This window comes from Perissodus microlepis, chromosome 6, assembly GCF_051167445.1.
Source record: "Perissodus microlepis isolate ML-2025 ecotype Zambia chromosome 6, ASM5116744v1, whole genome shotgun sequence".
Taxonomy (NCBI): domain Eukaryota; kingdom Metazoa; phylum Chordata; class Actinopteri; order Cichliformes; family Cichlidae; genus Perissodus; species Perissodus microlepis.
Genome location: NC_140466.1, coordinates 37,729,936 through 37,746,733, shown reverse-complemented (window position 1 = coordinate 37,746,733; position 16,798 = coordinate 37,729,936). Strand labels below are relative to the sequence as shown.

Sequence of the window (16,798 nt, the reverse complement as noted above, 5' to 3'; positions counted from 1 at the left end):
ATATCAGTAGCACCTCAAGCTTATCTAAACTTTTAGGTCCTTAAGGTTAGGCTTACAGAAAGAAGAGAATCATACAGAATGTTTTGTAAAAATAGCCAACTTTATATTTTCAGAGTACTAAGACAGCTTTACAAACAGGATGATATGCACGCAGTCATCCAAAAGCAGAGGAACCGAAGCCCTGAATTTATCAGAAAGCAAAATAAAAGAAAAAAAGAAACAAAAAACAACCACACTCAAAAACCAAAACAACAAACACAGGAAGCAAAGGAGTACAAATGGACCCCTTGAACATCACATTCGTTCTGCACAGTGCACATGGCACTTGTGAAACTGGAGCAATCTGTCACATAACCATTGCAAGTGTTTCAACATTATATATATATTACATATTAACAAGTGGGAAGGAAGTTGAAATAAGCATGTAGTAGGTTCAAAAATAACCATTACTTCTTACAACTTCATGCAGGTTTAAATGAATGCATGGCCAAACAAAGCTTTGATAGCAAGAAGGTAACAAAAGATGGCATGTTACATAAACAATGTATATAAAAGAAGCTGGTGGTGGGGAGGAATCTGTGCCAGAATTGGGGGTAGTAATAAGGGGCGATTCTCATTTACATATTGACAGAATTTGGTCGACATACAACCGAGTGCCGGGGTCCCCCCTCCAATTCTCTTCAACACACACTTGCACACAACCACACTTGGAAGGAAAACAACAGGAAATGTCTTTGCTCCCTGTTGAACTTTCTCCCTTCAGAGTTGGTCCGTAGGGGCTATGGTCACTTTAGTCGCACATCTCCTCTGGCAACTCATGGGGGTTGAGGATGCCGGGCACAGACATCTGGAGCTTGTGTTTTTCTTCCTGGGCTTGGCGCAGAGCTGTCTCTCTCTCCTCCAGGAAGAGGTCTGACGTGTCCTCACCAGCAAACTCCTGCAAGACCACACAAGTAGACGGTTTGGAAATTTGGATTCATTTGGGTGTGTTGTGCTCCTTAAACCATACAGTTTCAACACCAATGCTTTTAAATTCAACTCTTCTACTCTTAAATTCTATTCTTCTACTAAGAAGCAGGTGTCTGCAGTGTTTTCATTGATGAATAATATCTTTATGCTCATGTAAATTTGAGCACAAAGGTTGGCATACTTTGGATCCAAGCTAAGAATCATTGCTCATTGGCTCAGATAAAACTGTTTTGTGTTGGCAAAGAATATAATCATCTTCATTTTTGCACTTATACCTTTCTTGGTCAGTTTCTAGCTGGCAAGTTTTTTTTGGCCATTTTCTCACCTTGATCTGCACAAGGAAGTCCCTTAGGTGCTCCTTAAAGGCTGGGATATCCTGATTGAGGCTGAATAGACCCGTCACAAACACCTTCACCTGGGCACTGTAGATAAAACATTCAATGAGCCTCAAGTCTGGAAAGTACAACTTGTAAAACTGTGGTCAAAAATAACATCTGTTGTAATTCTGCAACAGTTTAATTTTTTGGCCTCATATTCAAGAAAAAAAAAAAAACACCTTTCAAAACACTCAAGGACACTTTACAGCAGCGGTCCCCAACCTTTTTTGCGCCATGGACCGGTTTATGCCGGACAATATTTTCATGGACCGGCCTTTGAGGTGTCGCGGATAAATACAACAAAATAAAACTAGTACTGGTACCGAAAAAAAAGAAAATTTATTCATAACACACGTGAAAAGACCAAGGAAAACCGAGTAAACGTTAAAAACGATAACAAAATAACGCTGAAAACCGATAAAAACCCTGAAAACTATACATTTCACACCTGAGCCTCAACTCTCGCGGCCCGGTACCAAACGACTCACGGACCGGTACCGGTCCGAGGCCCGGGGGTTGGGGACCGCTGCTTTACAGAACAAATAAGACAAGCATAAAAACAGGAAATGAACACAATAATAAAACAAAGTTTAAGAGCATGGAGTAGTTATACAGAGTACTTGAACAGGTGGGTTTTGAGGGTGGACAAAAAGGGTGAAAGAACTGATGTTTCTGAGGTCAGGGGGTAAGGCATTCCAAAGTCGAGGGGCAGAGCAACTAAAAGTCCTGCCCCCCATGGTAATAAAATGAAATGAAGGAACAGAAAGAAGAAGAGAAGAGGAGGATCTGAGGCACCGGGATGGGATGGAGATCTGTACCAAGTCAGAGAGATATGATGGGGGGAGAGAGAATGAATAGCCTTAAATGTGTGGAGGAGTATTTTGAAATTAATACGGAGTTGAACCGGGAGCCAGTGAAGCTGCTTCAGGATAGGGGTGATGGTGAGTAGAGGGAGTCCTAGTAATAATACGGGCAGCAGAGTTCAAAGCAAGGTTCAGCTGACTTACTCTTGGAGGTGGGGGAAGGCTGTCTTGAGCAGGTTGGCGATGTACTCCTGGACATGTCCCTGATTGTTGGCTGGGCTTGCAGCACTCAGAGCAACACTAACTTTCCCCTCTTCCACCAGGTTAAACATATACGCCAAGATGGTGGCATGCATCGTTAATCCTAGAGAAAGGGCAGAACAACACGCTGGTTATTTAGTTACTCGCTGGTCTTATAAAAAACTGGCTCCTGACTATGCTGAAAATGGAGTGCTGCATCATTATTGTATTTATATAAAGGTCAAACTGAGAAGCCTTTATAATTGTGTGATGATACATCTTTCATAATCTCTTTACCTGCAGTGTGAGATGTATCCGTGACCACAGAAAAGATGTGCTGCAGAATGTCACAGAAGTACGTCTGGTAGAAGCTCTGCGCTGCTGCTTCCTCTGCAGAAACGTTCTGCAGGAGAGTATATAGGATCTGCAAGCCTGCAAAAGAGGATGACATCCTATAGATCAGCAGAGATTTGAGAACAATCTGCACTAGATACCTACATGTGAGTAAGGTCAGTTTCAAATTTTGCATATTACTTGATATTGTATTGTGTGGTATATTACTTTTATTTTGAACTGTTGTGCTCCATATTTCTATTCCAGCACTGTACTAGAATAAAAACACTAACTGTGCATCATATCTTCAGCTGTTCAATATTTTTATCCCATCCTTACTTATCTTATACATAGTCTCACTTCATTTGTTGAAAAAGTTTAACAGGAAAAAACAGGAACAGCTTGTGAACAGCTTATGGCTCCTATGATCAGTCTCAGAGCTGATCACATTAGGGATACCCGATCTCAACAACATCACATCGAATCAAAAGCAGAAAAAAAAGCATCTCCCTCTGTGTTGTCTGAACAATGTAACAGGGTTAGTGTTTTCAGTTCAGACCTGTGTCAGCCACATTTCTCATCGTATGCTTAAAAGCCCAGATGATGGAGTCCAGGATCAGTTTGAACTGAGCTGGGGCAATAGATAGGAAGGCTGGGAAGCACTGGGAGGTGGCAGCCTGAAGGAGGTAGAAGAAATGGGTTCTGTGTTCTGGAAATTCTTCAAAGTCCTGAAGGCATAAATGGAAAACAAGGAGTTAAGAAGGGTTATAAACTGTTCAACTTTAAATTTTTATTCTATTCTATCAGATACAGTTAAATCAACTCAGTTAAACCTTGTTTATCATGTTCAGAGTGCACTCGAAGACAGCGTCAAAGATCATGGGAATTTCTCCGGTGATATGGACTCCCAACTTGTTCACAATGGTTGCCATGGTGCTGAGGACCTCAGGCTCCCGGGCAGCTGGAACATTCCTCTGGTAGTCTATGAGCACAGCTTCCAGCAGGGGAGGCACAAAGTTCTCTGCCACCTGAACCAAAGGAACAGCAGCAATTATGATGGGTGTTTCACACCTTCATATTAAAAGATCTTGAATAACTCTTTAGTATAACACACCATTAACTACTGGAGCCTTAAAAATATAATTAGAAGATAAAAACTGACAACTCCTTTTACAATAATTTACTACATTTACAGACATTTGACTTTAACCATGACAGATTTTAGTTAAGCGTTTCATTAACACCATTTTAACATTACTAATTTGCACTCTAGCTTCAAAATAATAATTTTCCAGAGACAGTGAAGGTTTGAAAGAACATGCTTTGGTCATACTTAGGGTTATAGCAGGAAAAAAAAAAAAATCTAATTTAAGCTTTTCATTGTTTCTGAGGGGAAAAGAAACCCATGCTTACATGCAAAGCACTTATTACAATTTTCAGTTTGTTACCTGCACCATTTATTTCTTCATTGCTAAATAAATGCAGGAGGGGTTTTATATGAATCACTGCTTGAAAAAGAAGTCTCCATAAACACAGATTTGAATCTGTTTCATTAGAGAACAGACTAGAGGAAACAAAACAAGGCCAGGCTCACCATCTGAGGGTCATTGGAGCGACTGACCCAGCCAGAGATTAATTTTAGCGTCTCTCTCTTTACGGTCCTCATACTCCTAATCAGAGGCTGCTTAGTCACCATCTCACCTGTACAAATGAGAAAAACCAACAAGTTTAAGTGGCTGACGTCTCCAACGAGCACATACTGAGGATGAAAAATCATTCAAGGGTTTCATCAAAAAACTTTGCAGTAAGTTTTTGCACATTATTTTTTTGGTCAAAAAGGACAATTATTACTGTGATTTACTGGTTATATTGTCACAACAGTGATGCTGTGTGCTTGAATTCCCATTTCTTTACTACTGTAGGTTTTATGTGGTAAGCAGTCTAACAGTACTTTATTGATAAGGCTCAAACATTAGTCTGGTTAATAAGATAAATTGAGGGAGAGCCCATAAACTTACCATTGCTTTGGACGGCAGAGGAGATGTTTTCACTTAGACATTTGTAGACGTTGAGCATGTCCAGGTAGATGCGTCCTAGCTGGACAACAAAGGGATGGCCAACAGCTTTGCAGGCTCTGACGTTTGTCTTGAGGATGCTGCCCAGCTGGCGCACCGTCTCTGCATCCTTCAGGATATCCACATTCTGTAGCACAAGTCCATGTTAAAGATTAAGCACACACTAACAAAACAGAAGTGGGCTGCAGGCTGCCTTATTGACAATGTAACAGCACTGGCACATTACAAGGTTCCTCACCTTAGTGGCTTGCTGGATGATGCTGTCCCACACCTGATTAGGCAGCAGCATGTATTTCTCTATCAGAAGCTCTTGAACAGCCTGGTCTGTCTGAGCTCCAATCATGTAGCCCACTGCCTCATAAAATGTATGAACCTGCAGGAATGGGACTGGGCTTAATTCTAACATAGACCTTTGTCAACATGTAGGTTTGCAAACGAAAAGTTCTACTGCAAAACACAATTTCCATCCCGTGAAAGTCTGACAGACGCACTTAAACCTATTTAACAGCAGAACTATGACAAAACCACGTGAATAAGTCCAGACACTGGGCAGGGCTCACCTGCTGAGGCTGCAGGTCACAAATGATGGTGTTGATGTTGTTCAGAATCTCATCTATAAAGGGCATCACCTCTCCCACCTGAACCTGCACAAAATGACGGCGGCACTTTTGGGCTATCTTGATGAAAGTATCACATGCCATGTCCTGAACGCCATCATGTGTCTCTGTGCGAGGAAAAAGAGAATAAGCCAAACAAAATCACAATAAGCCTTGATAAGCAGCCAATGAGATTTAGTGTAACAATGGTTTGCATCATTTCAACATTCTCCTAACACCAAGCATCAGAAAAACACAAAAATTCAGCACAAAATATCTCACCATGCATAAACTCAAACAGCTTGTTGACAACCGTCTTGAGGAACTTCCAGTGGGCTCGCAGGAAACGAGGATACTGACCCACGATATACATGATGTTTGATGCTATTATGGCCTTGTTGTCTTTGCCTCTTTTCTGCTCACACAAGCCAAGCAGGTCCTGCGAATGTAACACACGTAATCAATTTAAATTGTTTGGTGTTACAGAGACTGACAAAATCTAAACATATTTTTCAGCCATACTGATGCCATACTGTGTTAATGACATGTGCTACAACAATGTATGTTTCACCTTGATGACAGTCACAAGGAACCTCTTTTCATCCTCCTCATGCATCGCTCCGCTGATGGAACCAATGGCCCAGCACAGCATGTTCAGGTTTCTCCACGACCACTCGGTGCCATTCACCTGGTTGTGAAGCTTCTCTGTCATGATGCGTTCAGTATCAGCATAGTCCAGATGAGTCAGATACACTGTGCACAAAGAGAGAGTTACTTAATACAAAGTGCCAATATAACCAGTAGCCAGTAAGTGCTGCTGACCATACCATTTTAATAACAAGATGCCAGATCTTTTAATAAACCCATTTTTGGTTTTCATAAATTTGAAGAAAAAAATCTAATCCTCTTTGAGACCCGCAGGAGCAGCATACAATACTGAAACATAAAATTTACAATTGAAAGGTCTTAAATGTTGAATAACAGCCTGGTACATACAGGACGTAACTTGACAGTGAGAAAACCCCCTGAAAAATGCACAATTAAAATATTTTATAAATATAAATAAGTAATGTTATAAATAAAATATTTTATAGTTAGTCACAAGGACCGTTAACAACTTACCAAGAGTCTCTCTCATGTTCTTGTAAAGGTTGATTGCATCTGTGTCCTTCATAAACTCCCTGACCACTTCGCCCTGATCGTTCTCCACCACGAGCACTTCCTCTGGTTTGGCCATACGGCTCACCATCAGTAGACGCACCTGAAAGAAGACAGGGATATAGAGAGTCAGTTAGACACATCAGTTTTGTAAGAACAGTGTAAAAAAAATGCAAGAATTTTGTTTTAGATGTTTGCAAGCATTTTATGCCATTTAAAAAAAAATATAACCAATAAATAATCATAATGCTGTTCAATATAATCATAAGTTGCATTTGGGACAAGAGCGTGACCTCTTAATCCATTGACATTTTGAGGATACAATCTCTGTGTGTGCATGCGTAATAGCAGCCCAACCTGGGAGAGCACAGGTAGGTAAAGGTGTCTGCGTGGTGGGACATCAGAGAGCAGTGGAGTGCTGGAAGTGGAGAAGGGACTCTCTCTGTAGAGTTCAGCTGCCAGGTGGTTCCAGTATTCCAAACAGATCTTAAAGATCTCCGTCTCCTCCACTTCTGACACCAGCAGCATGTAGTGCAGCGCCTGCAGACAGGACAAAGTGTGGTGAGGCTGGACAACTTTAAATGTTTCAAGTCAGCTGATGAAACAAAGGGATGTATGTCATTATTCAAACTTCTATTCTTTTTTTAACGTGGGGGTTATTATGTCATGACTCTTCTGGTCAGTCACAGACTAGTTAAATGATCTTGTTGTAGGTAAAACTGAGAGTATTAAGCAGAATATAAACTAATATGCGGTTTCTGTGGATTATGTTTGAGAATGTGGTGGTCATCCAAAATTACATAACACTGTAAATGGGTTCTCCAACATCAGACGAAAATAAAGAACCAGCCAGTCAAGAATCACAGCTCTCACAGATGAAAAATCAGCTGTCAAAGAAAAGATTCTGGCATCTTCATGGACTCACTGGAAAAAGTCTGACTGAAACAAAACACTTTACAGTGGTTTTATAAATTTTGATTTCTTGTGTGTAAAAGTAAGTGATAAGGATTCCATTTCTTGGAATCAACATAATCTCAGGTGCATTTATAAAGATGTTTCCTATCCTTAAAATCTTTGTGCTTCAGAACAGATATAGGAAAACGAGGTCTTCTCAGGTCAGTTATTCGTTCAGTATGGATGTACTCAGTGCTTTAGTACTGACATTTGCAAGACAGAAAACTTTTATAACATGATCAGATGCAATACACTTCTATATAGTGAGCTTTTTAAAGTCAAAAGATCTCAGGATATTCCTCACTTTCTTTAACCAAATGTGGGACATAGTATGCCCTGAATTTGTTGGTTTCAAGCATAACCAAGTAGTCTTCATTGGCTGTCCTATAAATATAGTATGAAGATAATATAATGGTACAGTTTGTAATTTAAATAATCTCCCTTTTACTTTTTAAGCAACTTCTTGATTTCCTGGTCCACTTGTCCTTAGTGTTTTATATTTTCATAAAACAAACAGACAAGTTATGTTTACATAATCAAAATTAATGAGCCTTTTTATGGTTAAATTGCAGTACAGATTACTGATATTTCCTGTGCTACTCTCATTCTTCACAGTTCCCAGAACAATTAACTATCTATACTTATTTAAGTGGAAAAGAGAAAGGTCGACCATCCCAGTGTAATAGCTTCAAAATGTATACCATTGCAAAAGTGTAATAAGGACAAAATGCATGAGGAGAAAAAGAAAATCTGTCACCTGATACAGAAAGGGATGCTAATATAGACAAAATGACTGTAAGCCACAACATGAGAGTTCAGGGTCCACATGATGTAAAACAAACAAACAAACAAACAAACAAAAAGAAAAACAGTGAAAATGTTCTCGTTTGTGTTGCTGTGTTGTCTGCCTACCTCCATGAGTGTCTCGCGTAGGTTGGGCCTTTTCTCAATGAGCTGGCCATGTTCTTTGAGGAAAGTGCAGAGGAACAAGCTCAGGTTCTGAATAAAGTTTTGTTCATCATCCTTCCCATTGGCGTACGCCACTCTGATGTTTGTGTTTAAAGGCAGCATCTGGCCAAACAGCAAAAAAAAAAAAAAAAAAAAAGAAAAAAAAAAAGAGAGAGATTACTGCAAAGCCTTATAATTATTAATTTATCTTCAAACTTGCTTTCATTGAATCCATTTGGGGTTTTGTTTGTGGACATTGCATTTTCTGTAATCAAGTTTTATCTTATACTCAACTATGAGACCACTCAAGATTCAACTTTAATCTAAAACTAGAATATAAACCACAAAGTTATACCAGAAACACTGCCTGTTAAGGAATATTGGGAGATAACGTTTAGTAAAGTTTCATTTAAGGAAAGTTTTAATGAATATCATGTAAAGTAAGGACCAGGTTTACTTATAACTTTAGAAATGTAAAATTTTCTGGTAACTAAAGACACCCTGATCTTATATTCATTACATTTTATAATCTTCTGTTCACATAATTTGTCAGGCCACAGCTACGCAGAAAACTTCTCCATCTCATGCACTAGCATCATTTTGTTCTTAGATAGTCAGAGTGGAGCCTAAAGTACTAAAGTACATAGTAAAGTACTTAGTACAGAGACTCTGGAGAGAATAAACAATGACTTATCAAGTAAGAGTTTAAATGTTTGATAAAGTACAGTTTACCTATTGATAGACACTGATGTACATAAAATGGGCTACAACGAAACAGTTCTACAGTACAAATAAAGCCTATGACCTGACTTGCTATAGCACCATATGTCAGTCTGCTCAATGTTACAGACGACATAATATTCTTGTGTGTGAAACACAGCTGTGATTATTACATGATTCATTCAGAAAAGCCTGAGCTCATGCAATGGTCTTAGAAAGGATTAAACTCTTCACTTTAGCCTAAGGCACTCTGTACAAGCACATTCACAATACACAGCACAGTGAAAGTAGTTGGTTTTAAGGTGACTAAAAACTCTGTATTTTAATTTGTGAACAGAAAGAACTAAACTATCCACTGGTTCCTCTCATGCTTTGTGTATTTGGGGAGTTTTTGAAACTTATCTGCTGCTGTAAACAGAGAAACTCAGCAAAACTGTTGAATTTACAGATACACACACTGAAAAACATTTATGCCCATTTCTGAATGGACTAAGGAAAATTTCTTACTTAATCTACATTTATTTTGGGTCTTTCTTTTACTGAGAGACTGACAGCCTGTGCTGCCTGTTGACCTTTTGTTGAGGTGGAAGGTTGGAGATTTGTGTGTAATAACTCAAACGGTATTTGTAAGCATGTTGTAACACTGAGTGCAATTAATGCAAGAGGCACTCAATACTAATTGGGTCTGAGTGCATACCTGTTTGAGCTGGGACATGGTGAGGGTAAAGAGGTTGACAAACTGCTCCTCATACTGGTTCACGCTCACACCAGCAATCTCAGTCAGACATTTCAGAGTCACATTGCGAAACATGGGTACGTTCAAGAACTGAAAAAGAAAACACAGCAGGTCAGTGCTGACATGTCTATTTTTCTTGCTCCTATAATTTGTGATGAAGGAATGCATTTCTTACATGCATACAAGTTAGCTGGTTAACAGCCTTGACTCAACAACTATGATAGTGACAGAGACTCACATTTAGTCAGCTCAAGGCTCGCAAAAATCGCTAGCCCCGGGACGTCGGGCTAGCAATTTTTGTGAGCCCTGCAGCTGTAACCAGTTCAGATCAATTTGATGATTTTATGATCATTATCTAGCACCAACTGCTTTATATGCATGTAATAGATGACTGATTCCTGACCAAACCAATGACACAACGAGTTCTGGATTAATGGCAATATTTCCACAATATTGTTATGCATCTTTAGGATGAACCACCATAGTTCAGACGGTGGGATCCCTTTGAACTGATTAAGTTGTTAAAATTTAAGGTTAAAACCTTTTCGAAGTTTCTACTTGTAATTGATTCCATGTGCAAATCTGAGCATTTGTTCTTAGACACTTTGCGTGACAACATTAATTTAACTGGCCTTACCATGCCATGTCAGTGTTTTTCAGTATAACCAGACTCACAGACATACTGTATTACGCTGTATTAGAGTTAATTATTTCAAGTTTTATTTAATGAAAGAGTATCATCTGGTTTACCTTGTAGACCAACGTGCTGATGAGTTTCGTCTCAAAGATGTAACCTAAAGGAATCCAATTCAAAAAGCGGAGTAAAGTCTCCAGGGTAGCGTGGACCAGTGGGGCATTTTGGGAATTTTCCTATGGAGAAGAATTATACACATCAATTTTTGAGGTACTGAGACTTGCACAAAATGTTTTGAAAACAACTGCGAAAAAAATTGTTTGTCTTACCATTACAAACTGGCACAGCTGGAATATTTGGGAGAACTCATTGCACATGCTGACAGGGAAAAGAGAGCGGAGTGTAAGTACTCATCATCTGGATTTTTTTTTTTTTTTTTTTTTTAAAGCTCTCACCCTTTTTCCCCAAGTCTAGTGGAGTCTACCGTGGCACCCAATGAGCCAAATGACCAACAATCTGGCTTTGCGTTGACCAGATTAACAAATGGTAGTAAATTTTACATACTGCTGCTAAAACCAATTAAAGTGGAGTCTCACTCAGGATGTCAGAGTTCACAATCTTCCCAGCCTTCTTCTGGGATAATTGCTACATTTTGTTAACAAAAGGTGCAATCTTACATCTATACAGCTTTTTTGGGGGAATCATCAGTATACAAATGCATACAAATTACAATATAACCTGCAGGTTTTGGAATGCAGTATGACTGATCGAAATACGCAATGGAAACGCGAGAATGCACAACATCAAAAAAATATGATATCTCTAACTGTGCCTGATTAGACTGAAAATAAAAGACTCAAAATCAACAATGAACCAATATTTCTCCTTCTTTCAGAATTCAGTACTCAAATGTAAGACCTGACGTCCACTATTTGCTCTACATAAGTTATACAGTATATCAGATCAGTTACCTGTCTTTGAGATGCTTGGCCTTCACCTGGGTCATCTGGCCACTGGAGAAGTCAAACACCTCTTCACTGAGCAGTTTGAGGATGATCATGTTGTTCTGACAGAGGCTCTCACTGGTCCGACTTGCACCCACAATATCACTTATAAAAGTGGGCCAGTGTTTGGGCCATTCCTGCTTCAGGATCTAAAAGTCCAGAAATAGAGCTCATCATCAGCATCATTGCTTTATGTTATACAATAATAATGTACACTATATCAAACATTAAATGCCTATTTACCTGTACAAGGATCATGTTGAGTTTTGAAATGTATACCCCCTCTTTCTGCAAATAAACATAAAAATGGTTACATGTTATGTTAGCTGTTAACTATTAGCAACTACCCAATAGCCACATTAGCCATTTTTAATCAGTCACGTAACAGCTAGCAGACTATGGTTAGAAAAAAGATTAATAAATGGTGCAGGGCTGACTGGGATAGAATATTGAGCAGTAACAGACTGGATTACGGACACATGGGAAACTAGATGGGTTGCTGGCTGTGCAGAGCAGCAGGGGAACAGTAGCTGAACAGTGGAGAGTGCAGAATGTGACAAACTACTCTGAGCAAATTTTGGAGGTGAAGTGAAGAGCTGCAGAGTGAGGCAGGACAGAGTGAACACTGGATGAGCAAGAGGTTGCAGATCCGGTGAAGAGAAGGCAGATGTGTACAAGATGATATACTTTTCTGCTTTTGGAATAATTTATCCATGTGTTAATTATGCATTTCTTATTTTGTTGCTGCCAGCCATAACTTCAGTTTTAAAGTGCAACCAATCAGTGAGTGATTGGTTCAATCTGCTTCACAGTGAACACTCTTGGTTTTTTATCATCTTTATATTAGCATAAATACATTATTATTTGTAGTTTTTCTATAATCCTCTTTGTCTTCAATGATTAAAAAATATATCTTGATATGTTAGGTATTCTGCAGTTGTACCCTTTATCTATTGATATGTTTTAAAATATATTTTAACTTCAGTCTATAATGAAATCTAAATCATTTGTAAAATTAACACATCAAGTTTTTCAAGAAATGATGTCTTTGCCATTACTTCTGTTGTTGCACAATGTGGTCAAACTTCCCTGTGGTATCAAAAATTGTGTCAAGTATTCTCCTGAACATCAGAACAGAGTTTGAAATTCTAATATCGGGACAACCCTATTACAATGACACGAGTATGTTTAAGTGCACCATATCACACAGGACACCTTACCTCCATGTTTGCAGGATCAGAAGAAGTCTTGATAATCAGTCCAACAACATACTTCTTGATTCCTGAAAACACAGACATGTGTTGTTCAGAGAAAACTGATTACACCTTTCAGACAAATAACATATCTGAGGAAGAAAACACACAGATATCCTGATTAATGTCATTAGGGTGATTTCTACCTTCACACTGATTTCTTGGAAGAATCTTCCAGCGTGTTTTGATGACTGTCTCCAGAATCTGAAGAGCATAATACTATTTGGGAGGGGAAAAAAGAAAAAAAAGAAAAGATGAGTTAGAGCTCTGAAAAAGACTCAATCCTTTCATCACGATTTACAAGCAAAAACAAGAGCTAACCTCAGTAGAGTCTTTGCACTGTCATGTCTCCACGGTGACCCCATGTGGACAGCTTTGTGCAGCCCAAAATTGATGACCCATGGTCTTTAGACATTGATATTAAGGGGCTGTCAACGAATATTCTAAATTCAATTATGTAATGGAATTCACAAAGTAATTAGACATTTAATTGTGCAAATTATTTGACTGTGGAAGGAGAACCCAGCAATGGCTGCGAAGGTGCAGCTCTGGCTGCGGCAGAGTTTAGATACACAGCTACTGGTGCAAGTGAGAAGTGACCTAATCTAATTAGTAAACGTAAGTGGATAAATATCAGCTACCAAAGATAAACACTATTAAGTCATAATATGCTTAATAGAAAAACCTTTAGCTTAAATGAATCTTTCAAAATATTTATGTGGGTGTATTAACATAGTTATCAGTAACAGGCTAAGGCCTAATTTAGACTTTTTCGGTGCATCCTACAACATAACCTACGTAAGTGGCCAATTGTGCATGGTATAATATGTGTTAATTATCATATGGTTATATCCTGCTGTTTTATATATGGTGCTAGTAGATAAAAACAAAAAGCTGGGATTTCCCCCCTCATCATTTTAAAGTCCTTATTGATGCTTTGATTATTAATCCTTATATTGAGATGATGACTGCTCTCTCATTGATAAACTCAAAAACTGCAGTGAAGAAGTTCAAAGGAATTCACATGATGAATCAAAGGTACTGAACAGGCCTTTCACAATAGCTGTGGGCTGCATTAATGCAACTTGTAGTTACATCTTTAGGGAGATGCATTTCAGGTTACACTGTAAAGTTTAAGAGATATTTGTGCTCACGACAGACTTCCCACTTAAGCTTTAATCCCCAGTTAGTTTAGATGTAGTAGTTTGTTTTTAAAATACACAAAGTTAGCTCAAACTTGGTTTTACCTTTAATTTTTTGAAAAGCACCATGTGGTAATGACTGCAGAGAATTCACAAGCTAATTCTGCAGCAGTGACTTTACACCCACACTCTTCGGGGAAATTTCTGATTTTGGTCAACTGATTGCAAAACAGTGGAACCTTAAATTTGCTGACTGAATCCTGATTTGGCTATTGAGAAAAGCTTCAGGCAGCACCGGTCCTTGATGGTTTGATTATGTCCTGTTATATGTTCAAAAAGATCATTGCTGTTCAGCACATTGAATGTTTATTCTATATAACTTATAACTAATAATTTTATTTGGTTATTTTGTAATGTGCATTTATGTAACTTTCTGTTTAAATACATATACCAGAATGTATGTCTCTCACTGTACTACTTTGCCTTTTTCTGAGTGTGCAATATTCAAATAGTTGGAACGTGTGTGTCTCTCTCTTTTTTCTTTTAAAACAATAATCATACATGACCTTTGGTCAGTGTTGACAGGTAAAAAACTAATTGTAGACTTCAGCCACATATTTAGTCACTGTTCTTACACAAAATATATACAAGTGTGGAATTGGCATTGTTATAATAATTGAACTGTTATAAATGGACACATTAACCTTCAACACTTGCACCTCTCAAGCCCTACGAGTTAAGCATTTAACTCTCTTGCAACAGCAGCTGTGTGTACCTTAGACCAAAGACAAATAAGTGTGCATACTAAGCACAGTCTCAGAGCCATTATATACACAAATGGAGACAGTAGCAATGCCAAAAGAAGCCCAAAACAAACATTCTTACAGCACTGACAACTGAAGATAGCATCACAAGAGTCTTTAAATCTGTGATCTAGTAAAAAAGGCACAGCATGTAAGGCTGTCAAAAACTACTTATTTAAAGACAGTGAAGCATGACCCATTGACTGTACAAGATATCCAGGTCAATCATAATGATTTCTCACACCTCACCTCCCTGAAAGCCTAAGTCTTATGTGGATAAAGCAATAAGCTTCAGCTCACATTAATACACTGGTCCTCAACAGTGTAATAATGTAGCTCGTCTAAGGCCCTAGCATTCCTTAATACATGCTTGTTATGCTCACACCTTAGTTTTCATGTTCTGAGAGAACTCCAGGATGGTGTCGACTCTCGTCCAAGCATCAGGGTGGTCCTTCAAGTTTGTGAGCACTTCCTGGGCTACTCGTTGCTAGAAAAGAGCAACATAGTAGCAGTGGGTTTAGAGCAACTTAAAGTATACTTCGATTTAACATACACTTAAATTGTAATTACACAACTGTATTTGCTACAAGACAAGCTCCCAAACCCATTAGGGACTTGAAAGTAGCACTGCTTTGACTGAAGGTGAAACACATAAAACACACCTGGGATCCAATGTCATGATACATGGAGTTGACAACATTGTCCAACAGATTTATGTCCAATTTCTGGCTGAAGTCCAGCAGCTGTCTGGCTGGGTGATCTGCCAACATTGTCATTTCTGCTGGCATAGAGATTCTGACAGGGGAAACGAAGAAACAGAAACCTTAACCCCAACAGCATCCCTTGGGGGAAAAGTAACAAAAGAACTACCAAACACAAAAGAATTCAATTCAATTCAATTTTATTTATATAGCGCCAAATCACAACAAAAGTCGCCTCAAGGCGCTTCATAAGAACCGCATCTGTGATTAAAATTTGCAGTACAAGTGCTAAAAACTAAGCCTTTTAGTGTTGAAAATTTACACAGTAAATACTAACACATACTAGATAAGTGGAACGTAAAAAAAAATGGAATCGACAACCGATATTCTGGAGAAATAAATAAGTCAGAAACAGGTTATTCCGGTTTTGCCAGCCCCTCGTGGTAAAGTTATGACAGTCGCTGAAACAAACCATATAAACTGGCGAAACACGAAACAGCGCCGCCAACCCGCAAATACTGCATTCAACACACGTCCACTCAGATCCGTTTGCCACTATTGGGCGCAATTAAAGGTACCAGTTCACCAAGTACAATAACTTGTATGACGTCTGAGTTCTATAACCGGTTATTATTACCAATGGTGGTTAGTTTCAAAACCGATACACCCTGACGTTAGCCTTAATAAGTTAATGGTGATCAGACGCGACTTACCTGATAGTTGGTGTCCGCTCGTCGAAAACTAGTGATGGTTTTAATAATGTGCGCTCTAACAGAAGACCTAAATGTGAAACCGCTGAATACGCTACAAACTAATTCGCAGCGTTATCTCGCTGCCCTTAAAAGTCGTTAGCCAAAAGCTAATAGTAGCTTTCCTCGATTACACCAACAGTCGTAATTTAAAAATGCTGTTAAGCTGGATATTCATCGATTTTTTTAGCGATATATTAAAGAATATCCGACGTTTCTTATCTTTAGCCACTCTGAAACATAATTGGTAGGCTACCAGTTACATCCGACCAGGCTAATAGCAACTTAGCGTGCTAATGGAAAAGTCAATGATTTAGGTCCGCTGGCTAATGTAACATCAAGCTAAGCTAACACCAGAGTTTCACGTAGTCAGACTTGGAGTCGTATTCCGGGTCACAAAGTAAAACAATCTCGTTTTATTTCTGGTTCTGTTCGCACACACTGTTGGGAAGCAAAGATGTTTAAGTGCGTGCAAGTGTGCTCTTCCTCTAAGCTCACGCTTCCAACCACGGACCGGTTAAAACCGGTTGAGACCGGGATATTCATTCTCGGTGTTTCGACCCGCCGAGCGCCGCGTAAAATTTGGACTAAGCACCCGCCTAC

General features: G+C 38.9%; 1 protein-coding gene across 1 annotated transcript; it reads right to left on the bottom strand.

Moving 5' to 3' along the window:
• Positions 1 to 79: 79 nt before the first annotated feature.
• xpo1a (exportin 1 (CRM1 homolog, yeast) a) lies at positions 80 to 16,776 on the bottom strand. Its single transcript, XM_084932247.1, has 25 exons — positions 16,160 to 16,776; positions 15,408 to 15,540; positions 15,131 to 15,232; positions 12,947 to 13,019; positions 12,768 to 12,829; positions 11,791 to 11,835; positions 11,515 to 11,696; positions 10,873 to 10,921; positions 10,660 to 10,779; positions 9,871 to 9,999; positions 8,418 to 8,576; positions 6,909 to 7,091; positions 6,516 to 6,654; positions 5,965 to 6,146; positions 5,676 to 5,832; positions 5,358 to 5,521; positions 5,036 to 5,170; positions 4,741 to 4,924; positions 4,317 to 4,423; positions 3,556 to 3,750; positions 3,282 to 3,450; positions 2,687 to 2,821; positions 2,354 to 2,513; positions 1,295 to 1,391; positions 80 to 937 (listed from the first exon to the last, which is right to left on the bottom strand). The coding sequence occupies exons 2-25, from the start codon at positions 15,531 to 15,533 to the stop codon at positions 791 to 793; spliced, it is 3,201 nt and encodes a 1,066-aa protein (XP_084788373.1). The 5' UTR covers positions 15,534 to 15,540; positions 16,160 to 16,776; the 3' UTR covers positions 80 to 790.
• Positions 16,777 to 16,798: the final 22 nt, after the last annotated feature.

What these genes read in the sequence shown, in the direction of transcription:
- xpo1a (XM_084932247.1), bottom strand. Translation starts at nt 15,533, where the DNA reads ATGCCAGCAGAAATGACAATGTTGGCAGATCACCCAGCCAGACAGCTG. An exon ending in GCCAAGCATCTCAAAGACAG is followed by an intron (nt 10,922 to 11,514) that starts GTAACTGATCTG and finishes TTTCCCTGTCAG; the next exon opens with CATGTGCAATGAGTTCTCCC. An exon ending in CCATGTCCCAGCTCAAACAG is followed by an intron (nt 8,577 to 9,870) that starts GTATGCACTCAG and finishes CTGTTTGGCCAG; the next exon opens with ATGCTGCCTTTAAACACAAA.